The sequence below is a fragment of the Bufo bufo genome, chromosome 2 (genome assembly GCF_905171765.1).
Source record: "Bufo bufo chromosome 2, aBufBuf1.1, whole genome shotgun sequence".
Classification (NCBI taxonomy): Eukaryota; Metazoa; Chordata; class Amphibia; order Anura; family Bufonidae; genus Bufo; species Bufo bufo.
This window is the reverse complement of record NC_053390.1, coordinates 741287121-741311136: the sequence shown is the minus strand read 5'-3', so window position 1 is coordinate 741311136 and position 24016 is coordinate 741287121. Positions and strand designations below refer to the sequence as shown.

The window sequence follows — 24016 nt, the reverse complement described above, 5'->3', positions numbered from 1 at the left end:
AAGGTCTGAAAAAACTCCCAATAAAATGTACTGCTTACATAGAATTTGATTATCAAAGTGTAAGGACACATTGATGAAGTCATGATGAACCCTCGAGTCTTGATAATACAATTGATCCATGGTTCCGTTATGTTCTGTTTGATTACTAATGTAGATCTCAAGTGAGGAAGGAACAGAGAGATCCTCATCTTCTTGAGATTCCACCATGTCAAAGTTAGACTCCACTTCTGAATAATGAAAATATCTTCCTCTTATGATCAGTGAGATATTTATTGGCTTTCCTGCATAAAAACATGTGCAAATGATTTCATTATAGTTAAGTTTCACGAGGTTAGACTGTACATAAGATAAGACTTGAAACAGTCTTCATGTTCTTTCCTGCCTGACAGTATCAGTCTGCTATGTCTACATAGCACTATACTGAGGAGCACTTCTGACTGTCATATTAAAAAATTATAAAACAAAAGAGTATAGTAGGGTAAAACAGCAGCTACTAGGTGCACGCTCCAAAAACCTAAAAGCAACGTGTTAATAGTCTGTTTAATCCCCTATAACAACATTTTAACTGATACAGGAGCCTTTCCCCAGCCTGTCAACGTACAGTATACACAAAAAGGCATGTTAGAAATTGCAAGGTTTTGGCAAAATTTTTGCATATAGCTAAAAACCTCAAACTCTAGAAGACTGGAGCCAATCTTGAAACCCACATTTGGACCTGAATGAGTTAAAAGGCACCTGTCACATTAAATATAGTGTCTGAGCTACAGGCAGCATGTTCTAGAACAAGATGAGCTGAGCAGATTGATATATAGTTTGTGTTAAAAAGATTCTGTAAAACTTGTATTTCATTAATGTAAATTCCTGCTGATTTTGGACTTTGAAGTCCAGGAAGAGGTCCTATCAGTGATTGACAGCTATCTCTGTATACACAGTCATAAAGGGAAGGCTGTCAATCACTGATAGGACCGCCTCCTGGACTTCAAATCTCAGAATGAGCAGGAATTTAAATGAATAAATTACAGAAACTTTTCCCATAAAACTAAAGTCCTGATCAAAAGTTTAAGACCACTTGGAAAATGGCAAAAAATCATATTTAGCATGGCTGGATCTTAACAAGGTTCTAAGTAGAGCTTCAACATGCAACAAAAAGAAATGGGAGTGAGACAAAACATTGTTTGAGCATTCAATTTAATGAAAACAACGAATAAACTGAAACAGGCTGTTTTTCAGCTGATCAAAAGTTTAGGACCACACCTCCAAAAAATAAATAACCCCCCCCTCCCCAAAACAGTAATCCAACTTCCAAACATGAACTCAGTAATGAGTAGCTCCGCCGTTATTGTTTATCACTTCAAAAATTCGTTTCGGCATGCTTGATGCAAGCGTTTCCATGAGGTGAGTGGGAACATTTCTCCAAGTGGAAAAGACGGCAGCACGAAGGCCATCTACTGTCTGGAACTGTTGTCCATTTTTGTAAACTTCCCTTGCCATCCATCCCCAAAGGTTCTCAATTGGATTTAGATCAGGGGAACACGCAGGATGGGCCAAAAGAGTGATGTTATTCTTCTGGAAGAAGTCCCTTGTCCTGCGGGCATTGTGTACTGTAGCGTTGTCCTGTTGAAAAACCCAGTCGTTACCACACAGACGAGGGCCCTCAGTCATGAGGAATGCTCTCTGCAACATCTGGACATAGCCAGCGGCCGTTTGACACCCCTGCACTTCCTGAAGCTCCATTGTTCCACTGAAGGAAAAAGCACCCCAGGCCATTATGGCGCCCCTCCACTGTGGCGCGTAGAAAACATCTCAGGTGGTATCTGCTTGTCATGCCAGTAACGTTGGAAACCATCAGGACCATCAAGGTTAACTTTTTTCTCATCAGAGAATAAAACTTTCTTCCACCTTGTTCTGTGGCGTTAAGGGAGACGAGGTCTTTGAAGATGTTTTTTGTTTTTGAAGACCTTCAGTCTCAGATGCCGTCTGATGGTTATGGGGCTGCAGTCAGCACCAGTAAGGGCCTTAATTTGGGTCGAGGATCGTCCAGTGTCTTGACGGACAGCCAATTGGATCCTCCGGCTCAGTGCTGATGAAATTTTTTTGGGTCTTCCACTTGACTTTTTTGTTTCATAACCCTCAGGATCATTTAAGAAATTCCAAATGACTGTCTTACTGCGTCCCACCTCAGCAGCGATGGCATGCTGTGAGAGACCCTGCTTATGCAGTTCAACAACCCGACCACGTTCAAAAAGGGAGAGTTTTTTTGCCTTTGCCATCACAACGTGTGACTACCTGACAGAAAATGACAATGAATCCACATCTTTGCACAGATTTGGCCTTTTAAAGGCATGGGGTCCTAAAATTTGGATCAGCTGAAAAACAGCCTGTTTCAGTTTAATCGTTATTTTCAATTAATTGAATGCTCAAAAAAATTTTGGTCTCACTCTCATTTCTTCTTGTTGCATGTTGAAGCTCTACTTGGAACCTTGTTAAGCTCCAACAATGTAAAATATGATTTTTTGCCATTTTTCAAGTGGTCTTAAACTTTTGATCAGGACTGTATATATCAATCTGCTCAGCTCCTCCTGCTCTATAACATGCTGCCTGCAGCTCAGACATCATGTTCAACATGACAAGTTCCCTTTAATGTGTTAAGCTTGAATATCCACTCTCCCATCTTATAAGAGCTGCCACATGGTCACCACTCTGTCTGTTTCAGTTGCCCACAACATACAACTTCAAATTGTATTGTCCAAATTGTTTGGGTGCCAGTAAGGCTACTTTCACACTTGCGTTTTTGCCTGATCCGGCAGGGATCAGCAAAAACGCTTCCGTTATTGATTATACATTAATCCAGCATTAAAACCATTATAAGTCAATGGGTGCCGGATCCTTTTTCTATTGTGTCTAAGAAAACGGATCCAGCACCATTGACTTGCATTGTGTGTCATGACGGATCTGTTTTGCTCCTCATCCCATGCCGTACAGAAAAACGCGACTTGCTGCAGTTTTCTGTCCGGTATGGGAACGCAACGGAATGCATTTTGGAGCATTCCATTCTGTTCAGTATTGTCCCCATTGACAATGAATAGGGACAAAACTGAAGTGTTTTTTCTCCGGTATTGAGATTGAGATCTCAATACCGGAAAAGTTAAACGTAAGTGTTAAACTAGCCTCAGTCCAAACATTTCGTTCTAATGGTGGATTTGTGTTTCACCTCTTATAACAATTTTAATCAACATTCCAATACATAGACTACAAAGTCTGTCTGACAAGTCAGAAAATGTTTAATTGGAAGAAGTTGATTAGTCCTTGGCTGGAGGAGGGTATCTCAGCTTACGAGATTTTTGCAGTTCCCACAATTCAAACAATAAAAATATCCTACATCTTCCCCCTTGTAACGGTCTTGTTTTTGTCTTATTGAAGAGACACCAACATATGCCTGTACAAGTCAGCCTCATAGCTATATCGAGTACCTGTAGGCCATCCTAGGGGAAGGGACAGTTAAAAGTCATTGATATGTAATGGCACCTTACAGGTATCCTTAAAATAGCTACAGAGTATTTTCCAATAACCAAGTACTGATCTGCAAAGCTATTCTGCTGGTGGCATCATGGGTTCTACTAGGGTTCAATAAGGACTGACTGTCTAGATGTGTCACTCTACATTTTAGGCTACCAAGCCACATAGATGTGCTCATTGAAAAAACTTAGTCTCCCATCAACCACCAACTTGTCCTATACAGTAAGTTTCACCCTGAGCATCTGACTGTAGGATAATGTCCTAACTATAGACCTAGGATAACAAAAATATCATCTAGGTATCATCACCACCTCAGAACATGTCTAAAGTGGTGAGATACATAAATGGTGTACATAGGAACCACATTAGGGTGTATATATATATATATATATATATATATATGTGTGATCCTTCAAGATACAATGGCCTCAGGATACAATATTTTCAACATACAATGGTCTTTTCTTACCCATTGTAAGTTGAAACTAGATTCATCATGCAATGTCTCAAACTCAGATCCAACCAATCAAGGCCATTTCTCTGGTAAAATAGATGTATTAGTTGCTAGTTATATGTAAGGACTTGTTTTATCTGTCTCAGTTATCTGCTTATTTTTCTTAAATCTTCATTTTCTGTTATTTTGGAGCTTTGGAACCCATTACTCATCTTACAATGGTTTCAACTGAAGATAAACAAATTTCATGTTATGAAATTTGTTCACGCTTTGTTTGGTGGTAAAAGCAGAATTGCGTTATGGATTCCGTTACCACGGACCATAAAGCAATTCTATGACTAAATGCCTTTAGAGGCATTCTGTTATTCATTCCATCATAATAGTAGTCTATGACCTGCTTAATGGGTCCATCCCGTTTCCGTTATGCTGGAGAGGACTCCGCTGCATAACGGAAACGGGACAGATCCGTTTTGCAGCCCATAGACTCCTATTATGACGGAATGCCTATAAAGGCATTCCATTATGCATTCCGTCATAGAACGGAATCCATAACGCAATTCTGCTTTTACCACCAAACGAAGCGTGAACGAATTTCAAAATATGAAATTCGCTCATCTCTAGTTTAAACATACAATCTTTTTCCTGGAACCAAATAATATTGTATCTTGAGGGACCACTGTATGTGTACAGGATTGTGACATCAAATGAAATGTGAATACAATCAAAGAGTGCATTAATGTCTCCCAGTTTAAAGGGGTGTAATGAAAACTGTTTTTTTAAACCATCACCTGGATCTGAACACTTTTCTAATTCCTTGTAATTAAAAATGTAGTAATTACAGGGAGGTATTCAATAAATTCTAAATGTATAACTCCCTTGTTTCCCTTTATTTCTCTGTCCACCTCAGTAACATCTCTGTGGTGGTTGCACATGCTCAGTTCCATCCTTCATCTGCCACTAGCTGTATCATCTGATGTGCAGCTACAGAGAAACAGTTGAATCAGAAGGACACACTGAGCTGTGATAGGGAAAGAGCTGCAGCAGACTGGACACACCCCCTGAGAAATAGGCACACCCCCTGAGAGATAGGCACACACCCCTGAGCTGCCAGCTTAAAATAAATCTAGTAGAGCAATTGAAGCATTGGATCCATGTGAGGTACAGGGCTGGTTCTAGCTTTGTTACAAATAGATTGTCATGTACTATATAAGGTCTAGTTTTCATTTTTTACATTACTCATGGGAGTAACATGATAGTACATTTTCACATAAATCGAAATTAGTGATACTGGCTCTCACTGCTGCTTTTAACCACTTAAACGTTAAACTATTTTAAGCTTAAACTTTGGGTCAACAGGAACCTCTTGATAACCATCAGTGCCACTTATCTGTCTTTTCATGTCTTCAATGTATAGTGTTTATGGCAACCATGGATCCGCCCCTTGTCAGTGAGTTTCATTACTAAATACTGAAAATACAAAAAAATAAACCCAGCAATTCCTCAATTAATCTTCATTATTTGGATCCTATTTTGTCTCACAGTAGTCACAGTACAGTTAAACTGTATATGTATAAAGAAACCTTCCGTGTCCCAGAAGCTCAGCCATGTCTGGTCACTGGCTGGACCACAACTGGCTGGTGCAGATGCCTTCTTCCTCTGCCATGTGTAAAAGAGTACACAAAGATCATTAAGACACGCCCCTTTGCTAAGCCACACCCTCAGCTACCCATTAGTTGAAGATGGAGGAGATCAGCAGGAGGATTTACTTCTGCCTTCTCTGCAGGATTTCTACAGGACGATTCTGCAGAAAACGTTACAGAATGACAAAACGTGAGGGGGACGATATTTATTAATTACTTTTGTCATGCATTTCTAGGTTTATTGTACCTTTTAAAAAAGTACAGGAGGAAGTGAGCTGTGACCATCAGCTATTGTCAGTGGTGGTGTTGAGCAGAAAATAATTTTACAGACATAGGTCGCGTGCAGAAAAACAGTTCAACTATACTGATTGGTCCTCAACAGGGGCGGATTGGCCATAGACCTTACAGGGAAGTTTTTACGGTGGGCCGATGCCCTGGGGGCTATCTGGGTCCTCCTCATGGCCGGCCAGTGGCATTTTTGGGGATGTATTTTGTGCTGCAGCATTTTGTGATAGACTGTGGTAATTGGCTCTGTTGATGCCGTATAATGTGCCACAATATGGTATTTCTGGCCCTGCCTTCCATCAATTTAGACCCAACTACATAACAGGCTCACTTTTAGTATTTTTTCCAGTCCGCCTCTGGTCCTCAAGTTACAATGTGTAATAATTTTTTTTGCTGTTTGAGAATATCTGAATGCCCTCCACAGACACATTTAAAACAGAACATTACATTTATACCTTGTGTGTTAATTTCTTCAGACAATGGATGCGTGTTCCTTTGTGGATCACAGATGAACGCAGCAGCATTATTCATATAATAGTCCAGTGTGATGGAAGATAATATAGCATTTTGTGCTGTGGCATTCTCTATAACGTCTTTGCTTTTATTGCCTTGCAAAAGACATATTATTAGTGTGCTGGTCACACTAGAGGTATAGGAGATTTCCACCATACAGGGATCAATACAAGATAGGTCCACGGAGATACCTATGAAGAATTATTATGAGATAATTATGGAACAAATATTGCAATATACTATATATTAAAACAGAAAATACATAATGTTTCCACTCCCCATACTAACAAACAGCCAAATGTTCTTACCTTCTAAAGATATCAACAGTAGGCACTAAATTCACCCTGACAGGGATTGAAGGGGAACAATCACATGGCATGGTCTTGTCGTTGTGTGATGGTGCCCTTAGATTGGAGTTCAGACACATAGGAGACATAGTTGAATATGTTTTTGTTCTTTCTTCAGAAAGGTGTGTACATGCAGTAGAAAGTGTAACCTCTCCAAAAGACCACTTCTCTAAGAAGATCATGCCTACTTCATTTTGCTGAGACAGATTTTCAGCTCCTATATTTTCTGTGCATTTTGGCCTATTTAAGAGGGCCACCCACTTGAAAACCAGGTTTCAATAATCATCACTCTACTGTTTATGGTCAGACACAGCTCTCCTAGGCCGAGCAGGTGCAAATCTCTTGCAGTTGGTGGAATTCTCCGCACCAATATTGAGCGCTTATGATATTTTGATTCTGTCTCAACTCACTAATGCCCTGTATCCTAGCTGTGACATCAACAGTCTCCCTTGTAATACGTACAGTCAGGGCTGGATTAAGGTAGGTGAGGTCGGTGAAGGCCCCTGGGCAAAAAGATTTACTGTGGCCCACTATCCAAAATCTAAAACCCAGACCCCATCTTCTCCCGGTTTGCATCCATATATAAGAGGTGATGGCACATCCTTGTGGCTTTCTCTGGGAGTTATGGAGACAGCTGAGCTAGTGCTCACTTATATTTCAAAGGAGAGAGCCACACCCTTGGCCACCTCCTTTTGGATTGCATAATTTTCAGTCTGAAGTTCGCATAACTTATTATGAGCACTTTTGTTGTGTTTTGCTATACTGTACCCCCATTGTTGTATTCCATTGACACCTGTAAATACTCATTTGCGTATGCAGCGTCCCACTGCAATAGGGTTAAAAATGTACTTTTATGTGGTAAAAGCATTTTCTGTATTTTTATGCACATGGTGTTAATAGGCCATTCTTTGCCACTACTTGCTGGGGCTGTTTTCACCCTCTCTATATAGAGACGAGGGGTTAGATCAGAGCAGACAAAACCTTCAGGAGAAACACAATGTAGACGGTGATGAGAGCAGCTGAGAAAGAGCCTGCCTCTGACAAATGTAAAGTTATGCACATGGGAAGGAATAATGCAAGTCACCCGTACATACTAAATGGTAAAACACTCGGTAACACTGACATGGAAAAGGATCTAGGAATTTTAATAAACAGCAAACTAAGCTGCAAAAACCAATGTCAGGCAGCTGCTGCCAAGGCCAATAAGATAATGGGTTGCATCAAAAGGGGCATAGATGCCCGTGATAAGAACATAGTCCTACCACTTTACAAATCACTAGTCAGACCACACATGGAGTACTGTGTTCAGTTCTGGGCTCCTGTGAACAAGGCAGACATAGCAGAGCTGGAGAGGGTCCAGAGGAGGGCAACTAAAGTAATAACTGGAATGGGGCAACTACAGTACCCTGAAAGATTATCAAAATTAGGGTTATTCACTTTAGAAAAAAAAGACGACTGAGGGGAGATCTAATTACTATGTATAAATATATCAGGGGGCAGTACAGAGATCTATCCCATCATCTATTTATCCCCAGGACTGTGACTGTGACGAGGGGACATCCTCTGCGTCTGGAGGAAAGAAGGTTTGTACACAAACATAGAAGAGGATTCTTTACGGTAAGAGCAGTGAGACTATGGAACTCTCTGCCTGAGGAGGTGGTGATGGTGAGTACAATAAAGGAATTCAAGAGGGGCCTGGATGTATTTCTGGAGCGTAATAATATTACAGGCTATAGCTACTCCCCTAAAGTGGGGAAAATTGGCTTCTACCTCACAGGTGTTTTTTTTTGCCTTCCTCTGGATCAACTTGCAGGATTACAGGCCGAACTGGATGGACAAATGTCATTTTTTTCGGCCTTATATACTATGTTACTATGTTACTCTCCTCTCCTGGAGTCGCTGCACATATGCACAAGCATGAGTGTAATTTTACCTACATTGTTACGCTTTTCAAGAACTGTATTGAGATTTTTTTTTTTTACTCCCCTTGCCATATCGGCTCCTTTGACTCTGCTTAGTTCCTGGACTTTTTGACATATCAGAGCACCCCCACCACCATTATCCAATGGATTATTATTATTTTAGCACTTTGTGAGATATGTAAAGAGAACGACCACCCCATAAAATGTTAATGTTAACAAGGGCCAGAATAGCAATATACAGGTCCTTTGATATGACACTAGATTGGGACCATCTATCTCAGGGGAGTGTTTCTGGTGGGACACTTATTGTAGTGCACCTCAGATAATAAGAAGAGGGGAGGTCCTAATCTCCATGTCTGATGCATGTCCCTTACTATTGCAGGTACAGTGATTATTGCTGCAGTCATGTTGTTGTATTCTCATATTTTATTGTTCAGTAAATGTTGATGCAGTCACTGATGTAAGTAATGACTGAGGATTTGATGGTAATGTACAATTACTATGTAGTATGAAAAGAGATTCATTGTAGTGCACTTCAGATAACAATAACAAGAAGAAGGGAGGTCCTAATCCTAATCTCCATATCTGATGCATGTCCATTACTATTGCAGATGAATGTTAAAGAATATAATGCCCCCCCCCCCCCCCCCACCACACCAGTGTCAACTCATTAGGTCTGCAACACAAATAGCAACGAGGATGGGGGAGGATGACAAATCATAGAAGAGATAGAGCAGAATTCACTCAAGAACCGACTGTAAAGTGCAGCCATCTCAGTGATATCCTGTGAGTGTCCGCTCAGTGAGGTCCTGCACAGCAGACTGACAACGGATGTGGAGAGCTGCATTAATGACATTGGTGAGTCCTTGCTGCATTTAACATTTGATGAACTGGGTGCTGTTAGTGCAGCGGCCCACTCAGGACACGTGGGAACTGCAAAAGTACTGTAAAACGGCATTACCATATTGCATGTCATTTTGTATTACAACACCTGTTGTATCCCTGTTCATAGGCTGGTCTGGTGTAATTTATACATCCCACCACTAGATGGGGATAGCACTTAGGTCATATAAATACTTAGGTCAGGCCTAGTGGGTCAGATGAGAGAGGGAGATAGTGAGGAGATGAGAGGAGCAGAGTCAGTTGTTATGCCGAGGCTACACACAACAGATCAGTGGGTGAAGCCAGCTGCAGAAATGAGGTAGAGCCAAGGTATGAGGCACAGGAGAGCGTTTTCCTTCTGTGATCCTCTTAGTTCCTACATCCTACAACCAGAGGATAGCGTTTTCGTCCCTGGAATAAGACCAAGCTAAAGAGAGACATCGGTGATAACAGCCATTACTTAAGGCTTAATGGGCACCTTTACACATGGTGGAGGACAATCTAGCTACAGGCAGCCTCACAATACATTGAAGAATACAGATTAGCTACCTGTTCAGAGCTTGGAAGAAAAAGAAAGAATAGGACTGACCATACCAATAAGTATTACAGGCAACCTCATGAAAATGACTCTGGTTTACAAGGGACCTGAAGCAAAGTCACCTACCAGAAATACTTATACAGAACCACAAGCTAAGTCTAAACCCAGCCAAACCTATTAACAGTGGATCAACAGAATTCCTCTAAATTTCAAAGGACTGTATTCTGTCTGGATGTATATGCCGCAACTGGAACCAACATCAGTAAAAGTTGTGAGTTGTATCCTACCACTGTCTACTTCATTCTTACAATTGGTTGTACCACCATTAACGGTACTGGCGTCACGACAAATAACACCAAGGGACCCAGCCGCCACAAGCACCCTAAACACCACTGCCATCAAGGGCACCTCAACCTCCATCTAGGCTGATGCTTCCCTACCACAGAGCGTGCCCCGGAGGATTTCGTGCTGTCTTCCTCAACACTGTGCTGCCAGCCCAGGGAGGCTTTCTGCTAACCGTGGGTAAACCGATGAACTGTGTTATTATTTGGCCCCTCATCGGCCCACCGTGCACCTCACGTGTTGCCCCTGCGGTTCTGGCTGGCTGCATTAGCAAATATATTAAGGGTACTTTCACACTAGCGTTTAAGTTTTTCGGTATTGAGTTCCGTCATAGGGTCTTAATACCGGAAAAAAAAACGCTTCAGTTTTGTCCCCATTCATTGTCAATGGGGATAAAACTGAACTGAACAGAACGGAATGCTCCAAAATGCCTTCCGTTCCGTTAAGTTGCGTTCCCAGACCGGAGAGCAAACATGTTGTATTTTGCTTTCCACCCTGGGAAACTGATCAAGACGGATCTGTCATGACCCCAATGCAAGTCAATGGGGACGGATCAGTTTTCTATGCCACAATAGAAAACGGATCCGTCCCCCATTGACTTTCATTGGTGTTCATGATGGATCCGTCTTGGCTATTTTAAAGATAATACAACCGGATCCATTGATAACGGATGCAGATGGTTGTATTATCAGTAACGGAAGTGTTTTTGCTGGACCCTGCCGGATCCAGCAAAAACGCTAGTGTGAAAGTAGCCTAAAGTACCAGGGGAGCAAATCTCCAAAGCCAGAACCGCAGGCACCTCCTGAATGTTATCAATAGACTGCTTGATGAAGTGGGAGAAACAGAGGATGAAGATGTTACCTGTCTGTTCCTCCAAAAGTGCAAACAGTTCATTACAGATCTGCATTCAGAGACAAAGGTGGGGGTACATCTTCAGGTATGGACTCTAAATATCCAAAAGAGAATGAGACCCTGACAGATCAGACTCAATTGAAAGATTTAAAGGGACAGTACCTCGCTCTGCAAAAAGCATTCCAGGAATCTAGCAAGCTGTTAGAAAAAGCTCCAGCTTCTGAGACATCAAGTCAAGCAAAGCAAGAGGTGTCAGAAAAAGAGAAGTCTTCACCACAGAAAATGTTGCCAGAAATGACCATACGGAAAGGCTTTAAAATTAGTGGCCAAATTGGTGAAAGAGGTCAAAAAGACAAACTGTCTTACACAAATCTCATGCACCAGATAGACATGGGACTGCAAAAAGGCTACAGTGAATTAGAGGTGATTGAGGCAGTAGTTAAAGCAATAAGCCCAGGCCTGAATATAAGAAATATGTTAGAGAGGAAAAGTGACCAAACACTGCCACAGCTAAAGACCATTTTAAAAGGACACTACAAGGAGGAGAGCAACCCTGACTTATACCACCGGTTAATAAATATCTCTCAAGAAATCAAGAATCTCTTCAAAATTTCCTCTTCAGGGATATAGAACTAAAGGACAGACTTCTCTTTGCCTCTAGAGAAATGTGAGCAGAGGGAAAATTTGAAACAGATTTGATTAAAAGGAAATTCCTGAGATCAGTAGGAACACGACTGCTCAGTGAACACATGGAATTCCAAATGAAACCCTATTTGGATGATCACACTGTCACTGATGATAGATTAATAGAGAAAATGAATGAAGCTGCCAGTTTAGAACAAAAGAGGGAAAAGAAATTAAAGAAGCAAACTTAGTGAAATGCAGGCTGGTACCACACAACAAGGATTGCTTACAAAAGTAGAGTCATCTACAACTCAAGCCGCTCCACCTACACTAAAAACAAAGAAAGTTCCACCTTCAGGAGATACAGAACTAAGGAATGAGAGGTCGGAATTGAAAAAGCTACTTAAGACTTCTCAAGAACCAAGGTTGGTTACATCCCAAGTATCTTCCAGAAGTAAGCAGAATCCAATTTGTGAGGCTTGCAAGGCATCAGATCAAGGTCATACATGTCGCCATTGTTACAAATGTGGCAAAGGACATCCTAGAGGGTGAGTTAGGACATTAGGTATTCCTGTGTACGAACTCACCTACCTCTGGGGTCTGTTCAAAGTCATGACTAACTACCAGTATGATTAGGGTTTTACTAGGAGGTGTCCATCTACTTTCCCAAGTTTCCAGGCCTTATTCCCTCACCCCTTTGCCTCCTATGTTCGGTCTTGTGTTTCCCTCCCACACCCGAACGTGACAGCTCTTCGTGTCAAGAAACACTGCATAGTTACCAGAGGGAATATACAGTGGAGATAAAAAGTAACTGGAACTGTTCATAATTTCCTCTAGCTTAACTAAGGCCCCAGTTCCAGCTGAAGAAGAACAGCCCTAAAGCATGATGCTGCCACCACCATGCTTCACTGTGGGTATGGTGTTCTTTGGTGATGTGCAGTGTTGTTTTTGCGCCAAACATATCTTTTGGAATTATGGCCAAAAAGTTCAACCTTGGTTTCATCAGATCATAACACCTTTTCCCACATGCTTTTGGGAGACTTCAGATGTGTTTTTGCAAAATGTAGCCTGGCTTGGATGTTTTTCTTCGTAAGAAAAGGTTTTCGTCTTGCCACTCTACCCCATAGCCCAGACATATGAAGAATACGGGAGATTGTTGTCACATGTACCACACAGCCAGCACTTGCCAGATATTCCTGCAGCTCATTTAATGTTGCTGTAGGCCTCTTGGTAGCCTCCCAGACCAGTTTTCTTCTCGTCTTTTCATCAATTTTGGATGGACGTCCAGTTTTTGGACTGTTGTGCCATATTTTCTCCACTTGATGATGACTGTCTTCACTGTGTTCCATGGTATATCTAATGCCTTGGAAATTCTTTTGTACCCTTCTCCTGACTGATACCTTTTAACAATGAGATTCCTCTGATGCTTTGGAAGCTCTCTGTTGACCATGGCTTTTGCTGTGGGATGCGACTTAAAAAATTTCAGGAAAGACCAACTAGAGCAGCTGAACTTTATTTGGGGTTAATCAGAGGTACTTTAAATGATGGCAGGTGTATGCTGACTCCTATTTAACATGGTTTTCAATGTGATTGCTTAATTCTGAACACAGCTACATCCCCAGTTATAAGAGGGTGTGCACACTTATGCAACCACATTATTTTAGTTTTTTTTGTTTTCTTCCCTCCACCTAAAAGATTTCAGTTTGTTTCTCAATTGAGTTGTACAGTTTATAAGTCACATTAAAGGTGGAAAAAGTTCTGAAATAATTTATCTTAGTCTCATTTTTTCACATCACAGAAACCTGACATTTTAACAGGGCTGTGTAGACTTTTTATATCCACTGTATACAGACGAGACTATTGTGATTTTACCTTATGAAAACTATGCTCGGGTAACCATTCCAGTAATGAACCCCACTAAAAATTATATTGTACGGGATCTAAAAACTGTGTTGGGTCATATGGAAACAGTCAAAGCAGTATACCCAGCTTGCATAAAATCTGTTCAGGTTTCTTCTTTGAGCACAACCATTCAAACATTGGAAAATTTTGACAAAACAGAGTAAAATGCCTTCAGTTAAAGAGGAATAGGATCTTCTGGTTCTTATAGATCATCTTGATGCAGAAGAACAGTGCATAGTAAAGCAGATGTTAAGAGAAGAATGCCATGCATTCTCCAGGGATGAGTCTGATGTTGGATGTATTCCATCACTCCAATTAAAGATTAATCTAAAAAATACCACCCCCGTTACAAAGACATATACTGCTGTGTCTAAACTACTTCATAAAGAGGTGAAGGAGTATCTACAATACCTGATAAATAGAGGATGGATTAGGAAATCGAAAATCATCCTATTCTTCTCCTGTAGTATGTGTAACAAAATGAGATGGTAGCCTGAGACTCTGCTGTAACTATAGAGAACTAAAGCAGAAGTCAGTTCCTGACCGTCATCCTATACCTAGAATCCAAGATATGCTGAATAGCTTGTCAGGAAGTTCTTGGTGTTCTGTGCTTGATCAAGGGAAAGCCTACCACCAAGGACTTATGGAAGAATCCAGTAGGCCTTTGACAGCCTTCATAACACCTTGGGAATTATATGAATGGATCCGTAATCCTGTTGAGCTCAGATCAGCTCATGTAGAATTTCAGAGAAGCATGGAAGAATGCTTGGAAGGACTGAGAGATAGCATCTGTCAACCATATCTTGATGACAACCTGGTTCACAGTAAGTCTTTCACTGAACATGTGGAACATGTATGGACTGTGCTTCGGCACTATCAACAGCATCGAATTAAGCTAACACCAAAGAAATGTGAGCTGTTCAAAAGACAAGTCTGGTTTCTAGGTAATGGCTATACTATGAATTCAGCAGAAATTGCTCCAGTAATGGCTTTGAAAAACAAACCTCCATCTTAGAAAAAGACTAGGTTTTCTGTCCTACTACCGGACATATATTCAGAATTTCTCCCGGATTGCCGCTCCACTGTATGATCTACTGACTGGGCCAAGTTCACCATCACACACAGAAAATAAATAAAAAAGAGATAGGTTTAAAGAGAAGGGCAAAATTCAAATTTCTGCCCATCAGCCCATCAATTGGACTGCCCATGATCAAGAAATACTAGAGAGACTGATTTGTTAGTTAAAGAGGACCTTTCACCGCTCCTGACAGGCCCGTTTTAATAGCTTCACGCATTCCCCATGTAATAACAATTCTGGAGCATCTATTTTTATAGCTCTATGTTGTGCCATTTCTCTATTATTTCAACTAGAAGTTATGAATGAATTGCTAGCAGTCTGCAGTAGAGGTAGAGGGGAGGTAACCAGTTGGGGGGGGGTGTCCCTGCACAGTCTGACAATGGCAGCACTGATTGGATAGAGTGAGTCTGTGCAGGGACACACCTCCAACTGGTTACCACCCCTCTGTACCCTTACTGCAGACTGCTAGCAATTCATTCATAACTTCTAGGAGAAATAATAAAGGAATGGCACACTATAGAGCCTTAAGAATAGATGTTTCAGGATTGTTATTACTTGGGGAATGCATAAAGCTATTAAAACAGGCATGTCAGGAGTGGTACAAGGTCCTCTTTGGGTATCCAGACTATAACAACCCATTTATACTGCACTGTGATGCATCTCAGGAAGGACTTGATGCTGTCCTATATCGAAGGCAAAATGCCAAGTTGAGAGTTATCGGTTATGACTCAAGAACTTGAAAAACTACATATATAACCGCTTTTTTAAAACCAAAAAAATGATGTTTTAGTGTCTCCATATTCTGAGCCATAGTTTTTTATTTTTTGGGCGATTGTCTCAAGTAGGGGCTCATTTTTTGTGGGATGAGGTGACTGTTAGATTGGTACTATTTTGGTGGGCGTACGCCTTTTTGATCGCTTACTGTTGTACTTTTTGTGATGTAAGGTGACAAAAAAATTGTTTATTTAGCACAGTTTTGATTTTTTACGGTGTTCATCTGAGGGGTTAGGTCATGTGATATGTTTAAAGAGCCGGTCGATATGCACGCGGCAATACCTAATATGTCTATTTTTTACCCATTTTTTTAACTTTATTTGGGGAAAATTAAGTTTTTGTTTATTTTTACTTGAAACTTTTAATTTTTGGGGGGGAAATCTTTATTTTTTTCACTTTTTATTTTTTGTCCCACTTTGGGACTTCAACTTTTGGGGGTCTAATCCTTTACAATGCATTCCAATACTTCAGTATTGGAATGCATTGGCTGTATGAGTAATACTATGTGTATTACTCATACAGCTTCCGGCCTGTGAGATCCAGGGGGCTTGATCTCACAGGCACGTCACAGGAAGGCATCGCTCTGCCTTCCATGCCATCGGGTCCCCCCTACAGCCCCATAGGGACCCGATGGCACCGCCGCCGCTGCCCGCACCATAAAAAGTCGCAAATCGCTGGTCTGAATTGACCTGCCGTTTGCGGCGATCACAGACATGGGGAGGTCACGGGACCCCCCTGCGCATTTAGCCGAGGTGCCTGCTCAATGATTTGAGCAGGCACCGGCTTTCGATCACCGCACGGCGGTGATCAGAAATACACAGGGCGTACAGGTACACCCTATGTCCTTAAGTACCAGGACATCAAGAGGAGGTTAAATGTATATATATACTGTATATATATAGAAGGATGTATGTGTGTATGTATGTATGTGTATGTTGCGTGATCACTTAAAAACGCAACCATCGATTTCAATGAAACTACAAGTCTTTCTCTTCATATCCCAACTGCCATACACACATGTCCCTTATCAGCCAATAGAAGCTCGCAGGCCCTTAGTCTCCACATACACACAGTTTTACTCCAGGTTTCCATAACAAACCTGCCATTTTTCTTCACTTCTGCAGGTCAACTTTAAAGGAGAAGGGCGCTGTGGATGACACTGTTAAGGGAGCGGAGTGCTGTGGAGGTCTCAGTTCTGGGGCAGGTAGGGTGGCCATTCAGGCCATCCTCAAAATACGGACTTAAAAACCCCGCCCCAAGGTCCTGCTAAGCCACGCCCCCTCCCACTCCACAGCTGACAGGGATTGAACAAATTAAGGTGAAAATCAACTTCTGTCAGTTGCAGGGGTGGGAAGGAGGGTGACTTTCTCCCTGCAGCTCACGCTGACACAGCACAGTGCTGCTGTCTGAGAGTGAGCTGCTCAAAGATACATCCCTGTGTCCGTCCAGGTCCTGCGCCAGACGGAGGACAGGGAGTCTGAAAGCTGGACTGTCCTGCCTAAAACCGGACCTCTTGTCACCCTAGGGGCAGGCTGCTGTGGAGGTCACAGTTAGGCCCCTTTCACACGGGCGAGATTTCCGCGCCGGTGCAATGCGTGAGTTGAACGCATTGCACCCGCACTGAATCCGGACCTATTTATTTTTATGGAGCTGTGCACATGAGCGGTGATTTTTTCACGCATCACTTCACGCATCACTTGCTCCTCTTTGTGCGTTTTTTACGTAACGCAGGCCCCATAAAAATGGATGGGGTTGCGTGAGAATCGCAAGCATCCGCAAGCAAGTGCGGATGCGATGCGATTTTCACGCACGGTTGCTAGGTGACGATCGGGATGGGGACCCGATCATTATTATTTCCCCTTATAACATGGTTATAAGGGGAAATTATAGCATTCTGAATACAGAATACATAGTACAGAAGGGCTAATAATTTAACTCACCTTAATCAACTTGTTCACGCAGCCGGCATCTCTTCTGTCTTCTTTTGTGAGGAATAGGACCTTTGATGACGTCACTACGTTCATCACATGGTCCGTCACATGATCCAAGTGGATTAAAGTGAGTTCAAAATTTTTTTTTTAACCCCTCCAGCCCTTCTGTACTATGCATTTTGTATTCAGAATGCTATTATTTTCCATTATAACCATGTTATAAGGGGAAATAATACAATCTACACTACAACTAACCCAAACCTGAACTTCTGTGAAGAAGTTCGGGTCTGGGTACCACAGTCGGTTTTTTTATCACGCGCGTGCAAAACACATTGCACCCGCGCGATAAAAACTGAACATCGGAACGCAATCGCAGTCAAAACTGACTGCAATTGCGTACCTACTCGCGTGGGTTTGCCGCAATGCACCGGGACGCATCCGGACCTAATCCGGACATGCTCGTCTGCAAGGGGCCTTAAGGGGACGGTCTGCTATGGAGGTCAGTGTTAAGTGGCAGATTGCTGTAGAGGCCACTGTTAAGGGGAAGGGGTGTTGTGGAAATCACTGTTAAGGAAATGGGGTACTGTGGAGGTCACTAATAAAGGGGCGGCCGCTGTGGAGGTCACTGTTAAAGGGGCAGGCTGCTGTGGAGGTCATTGTTAAGGGGGCGGGATGCTGTCCAGGTCACTGTTAAAGGGGCGGGCTGCTGTGGAGGTCACTGATAAAGGGGCTGGATGCTGGGAAGGTCACTGTTAAAGGGGCTGGTGCGGTGGAGGTCTCTGTTAAGGGGACAGGGAACTGTGGAGGTCACAGTTAAGGGGGCGGTCCGCTATGGAGGTCATTGTTAAGGGGGCTGGGTGTTATTGGAGGTCACATTTTAAGGGAACAGAGCTCTGTAGAGATCACTGTTAAAGGGGCGGGTTATTGTGGAAATTACTGTTAATGAGACGGGGTACTGTGGAGGTCACTAATAAATGGGCGGCCGCTATGGAGGTCACTGTTAAAGGGTAGGGCGCTGTGGATGTTACTGTTAGGCTCCATTCACACGTCCGCAAATAGGTCCGCATTTGTTCCGCAATTTTGCGGAACGGGTGCGGACCCATTCATTTTCTATGGGGACGGAATGGATGCGGACAGCACACAGTGTGCTGTCCGCATCCGCATTTGCGGAGCGCGGCCCCGATCTTCGGGTCCGCAGCTCCGCAAAAGATAGAACATGTCCTATTCTTGTCCGCAGCTTGCGGACAAGAATAGGCATCTCTATAGGGGTGCCGGGCGGTGTGTTGCGGATCCGCAATTTGCGGGTCCGCAACACACCACGGACGTGTGAATGGAGCCTTAAGAGGGAAGGCCGCTGTGAAGGTCACTGTTGAAGGGGCAAGGTACTGTAGATGTCACTGTTATTGTGGATACTGTCAATATCTTTTAACGACACACACAAACATTAAATGAAATAGATTAAATATACCCGTGCAAAGCCGGGGCCTTCTGCTATTAAAGAATATAACCTCCCCCAACCACACCATTGTCAACTCATTAGGTGTGCAGCAACTTGCTTCCTGATTCCATCCATTCAGGCACTAGTTTTTAATTTACAGGTACCCTAATCCTCTGTAAACCTCTCTCCATACCTCGGGAACACAAAACACAAGGAAAATATATTGATAATAAAACTTGGACAAACCACTCCATTTTAAGATACAGTGGCCTAATGCCCCTCTCATCCTCTTCTCCAGCATTTCAGAGGCTCGCTGCACAAGCACAATCTTAGGTAACTTTAACACTAGCGTTAATATTTTTCAGAATTGAGATCCGTCATAGGGTCCCCCATTGTCAATTAGGACAAAACGTTATTGAACAGAACTGAATGCTCCAAAACGCATTCTGTTCCGTTCTCATACCGGAGAGCAAACTGCAGCGTCCTGGGATGCGGAGCAAGACGGATCCGTCATGAACCACAATGCAAGTCAATGGGGCCGTCCCCCATTTACTTTCAATGGAGTTCATGACGGATCCGTCTAGGGTATGTTAAAGATAATACAACCGGATCCGTTCATAACGGATGCAGATGGTTGTATTATCAGTAAAGGAAGCATTTTTGCTGAACCTTGCCTTATCCAGCAAAAATGCTAGTGTGAGAGTAGCCTTAGCTCGATACAGTATTCTTTCTATGAAACATGTTTGAGGTTGCGATTGTGAAATTATATTGTTAACACCATCATAGGGAACAGGGACTTATTTGAGAAGCTGCATTGATGCTTGGGAATATGTTGTCTGTATATAACTAATTGAAAATCATACTGGATATATTTTTAAAGAAACATTTATTCAACAGAACAGTAAGGCCTCTTTCACACGGGCGTTGCCGGAAAAGGTGCGGGTGCGTTGCGGGAACATGCACGATTTTTCCGCGCGAGTGCAAAACATTGTAATGCATTTTGCACGTGCGTGAGAAAAATCGGCATGTTTGGTACCCAAACCTGAACTTCTTCACAGAAGTTCGGGCTTGGGATCGGTGTTCTGTAGATTGTATTATTTTCCCTTGTAACATGGTTATAAGGGAAAATAATAGCATTCTGAATACAGAATGCAAAGTAAAATAGCGCTGTAGGGGTTAAAAAAATAAACGAAAAAATGTAACTCACCTTAATCCACTTGATCGCGCAGCCCGGCTTTTCTTCTGTCTTCTTCTTTGCTGTGTGCAGGAAAAGGACCTGTGGTGACGTCACTCCGGTCATCACATGGTCCGTCACATGATCTTTTACCATGGTGATGGATCATGTGATGACCGGAGTGAAGTCACCACAGGTCCTTTTCCTGCACACAGCAAAGAAGAAGACAGAAGATATGCGGGCTGCGCGATCAAGTGGATTAAGGTGAGTTAAATTTTTTTTATTTTTTTTTTAACCCCTCCAGCCCTATTGTACTATGAATTCTGTATTCAGAATGCTATTATTTTCCCTCATAACCATGTTATAAGGGAAAATAATAATAATCGGGTCTCCATCCCGATCGTCTCCTAGCAACCGTGTATAAAAATCGTACCGCATCCGCACTTGCTTGCGGATGCTTGCGATTTTCACGCAGCCCCATTCACTCCTATGGGGCCTGCGTTGCGTGGAAAACGCACAATATAGAGCATGCTGCGATTTTCACGCAACGCACAAGTGATGCGTGAAAATCACCGCTCGTGTGCACAGCCCCATAGAAATGAATGGGTCAGGATTCAGTGCGGGTGCAATGCGTTCACATCACGCATTGCACCCGCGCGGAATACTCACCCGTGTTAAAGGGGCCTAAGACCATACATTATACCAACAAATAGAAGTACAAATGTAGCCAGTCCCTGAGGAGCTGCAGCAGAGGATAGGAGTGGTAGTGGCCCTAAAGATGATGTGTTACTGTGTACTCCCTCAGGGTCGGTTAAGTGAAATAGGGGCACTCCGTTTAGCTAGGGCTCCTGTCTGATGGTAGTTTTAGGGGTGGCCTTGATGTTAAATGTCCATGTGGGTGCAAGGCAGATCTTGGAATGATGTTAATGGCCAGCATGTGGTGCTAGCAGAGTCATAAACCAGGCCAGATTAAACAAATGAACTCCTGTTTTTACTGTGCACAAAACATGGGTTGTAGTACATCCAGCAATTATCTGGACACAGTGCAAATTCTTCCCAGATGTCCAAGCATGAGCTAAACAGATGTTTATAGCAATGGGCCTCAGATTACTCTTTCTCTTGCTACAGTTTTTAATACTGGGATAACTGGCTAGAAACCGTCACAATGTTGTGTGGTTCCAATAATACAACTGGCCAAAACTGAACCTGAAGTGTAGAGGGTGTCTGAACTCATTATCCCTCCACTGCAGTCCCCTTGCTGACTAAAATATTGTAGCCTCTATGTCCACTAATCTAGGATGCATAGGGTGTCTTAACTTGTTTCCCTTTTGCAACAGCAAGGTCTGTACATTTTATGCTGGGTTACCTTGCTGTCTCTCACTGTAGCCATGCAAACCTGCCTCCTCTAGTTCAGCTTTCATCTCTTAAAGTTCGTGGAGGTGATGAGGTGCTGGAGTCTGGAGGAGAGGAGCACATGGAGACTTCTCCATACCTCATCCGTGTCTGCAGCTAGACTGACTGGAATATTATGGAACTAGCCAGTCCACACCATAAGCTCCAGAGAGGGTTAGGCCAGGATGGTTAACTGTGACCATGCCTGTCTTAAGATGAAACGTACTAAGTATACAGTGCATTACATTCACATGACATAACATGTGAAACATTAGATAACACTGCATTACAAACCAAACACTGCAGATTCCACCAGCTCTGGTGTACTGCACAAATACAGACTAATGACATATGGTCAGAGCATACAAAGGTAACAGAAATTTTGCAAGGAAGCAAGCAAAGTACCATACTCCGGGTACAGATTGCAAAGTATATATCAGTAAACCTGCAACCTTATGCGATGTCAATGCAGAGAACCCCCTTAATGGGCATTCTTACACATTTATAGTATTTACGGTGTAGCAAGAGAAGGAGAGAACTTGGTGGGAAAAAAAAACTAAGATTAGGGAGAAAACCAAGGTAACAAAAGTAAAAACAACAAGGGAGGGAGAAGGGAAGGACATACAACAAGGACATACGGCAAGTGAGTTTATACAACCAGGCAGATTTAGTAGGTCTTTTAGGTGCTTCCAATTAAATAAAATGACTTTCTAAGCGTAATATAGTAACATTTTGAATATAGTACACAAGGATACACCATGCCATCCCCTTAATAAGTGGTATGACTACGTGGCGTGGTCATGTTGCGATCACGCTGCAGTTGAGAACCGTACGGGCTGCAGCTGAGACCGTAATGTTTAGTCGGTCTGCATTGTTCATGGCTGTGTGACACCTTCAATACCATGTGGCCATTAACAATGCAGACCGACTAAACGGTGCAGTGTTTATTAGTTATCAGGACCCAGCTTATATCCTGCCCGCCCTGTCGCCAGATGTTTTCATTTGCGCGACGGGGAGATGCAGCGGTGCCCGTGCAGGGATCAGAAGCAAGGCGGGTGCCGGGGAGCAAGGTAAGGACAACCTCTGTGAGAAGCCCAGGCATATGGGGGAGGATTATAGATCTTGGATAACCCCTTTAAGAACATCTGTTTTTAGCTATAATCAGTCTAATTTATGCAACAACAAAAAAATCTTAAAATTTTTTGGGGGAAAGGGACGCTGCTACGATTTACAGGTCTATGAGAAAAGACCAACTGTTGAGAGCTACATCCCCATCCCATTACACCTGCAGGCTTGTCTTCTGTAAAGAGAGGGGAGCAAGCCACAAGTAGACTTCTCTGGCTTATATCCTGTGAGAAAAAAAAGTATCGGGCATGTTGAAATCGAGCTGCCCCATCCTTCGCTCTAACTTCTGCCATTAGGGGGAGAGTTGAAGGTCCCCCACCATGCACATTAAATAGTTGTCCGGACTCAACAAAACACACGTTAGATGAAAAATGTGCCTCTCTGTGCTGCTGCTGATTTTTTTTTCTTCAGCCGCAGTAAATTGAGCAACGTAAATTCTAAGTATCTGAGCTACACTTCCCTTACAAACGCACTGGTGAGAACAGAAAGCGAGTGCTGGAATTCACTGAGGAAATGATTAGCGTCTACATAAGTAGCGGCACGGTACTCGTTGCAACCTCAACACGACCACACCATGCGTTCTTGCACAGAGCACATGCCGCCTGCTATATCTTAAATATCATGTCTTATTAAGAGATCTGGATGATAGGTAATTACCACCTGCCTTGTATAAAGACAGGCACACTTACCTTCCTCAGTCTTGAACCATTCTGGAATACAGACAATGAGCAGGACTGTTATTCCGATACAGAGTTTAAGCAGCAGAGAAGCTGCCATCGCAGACATGTGTCACAGCAAGGACTGGTGAAACCATAGGCTGCCGCCACTTATCATTTCCTCAGTCAATTCCAGCACTCGCTTTCTGTTCTCACCAGTACAGAGAAAAGTCACATGCGTTTGAAAGGGAAGTGTAGCTCAGATACTTAGAATTTACGTTGCTCAATTTACTGCGGCTAAAGAAACAGAGAGGCACATATTTTTTTTTTGTAAGTGTTTTTCTTTGCATTATGTTTCAGTGGCCAAAAATGGTCAAGTTCAGCCAATATATTTCTAACGTGTGTGTTGTTGAGTCCGGCCAACTATTTAATGTGCATGGGGGACCGCCAACTCTCCCCCTAATGGCAGAAGTTAGAGGAGAGAACGATGGGGCAGCTCGATTTCAACATGCCTGATCTGTTTTTTCTCACAGGATATAAGCCACTACCAGAGAAGTCTACTTGTGGCTTGCTCCCCTCTCTTTACAGAAGACAAGCCTGCAGGTGTAATGGGATGGGGATGTAGCTCTCA

The 24016-nt window shown here is 42.7% G+C and overlaps 1 protein-coding gene across 2 annotated transcripts in view; it reads right to left on the bottom strand.

Moving 5' to 3' along the window:
- TMEM156 (transmembrane protein 156) overlaps positions 1-23560 on the bottom strand; it is a 31802-nt gene extending 8242 nt beyond the window's left edge. For both annotated transcript variants that reach the window (XM_040418979.1, XM_040418980.1), the window contains exons 1-3: positions 23419-23560; positions 6351-6599; positions 39-281 (exon numbers count right to left, since the gene is read on the bottom strand). In XM_040418979.1, the coding sequence (XP_040274913.1) occupies positions 39-281; positions 6351-6599; positions 23419-23515 (589 nt within the window). In that variant the 5' untranslated portion in view covers positions 23516-23560. The remainder of the gene's footprint in view (positions 1-38; positions 282-6350; positions 6600-23418) is intronic.
- Between the last annotated feature and the right edge of the window lie 456 nt (positions 23561-24016).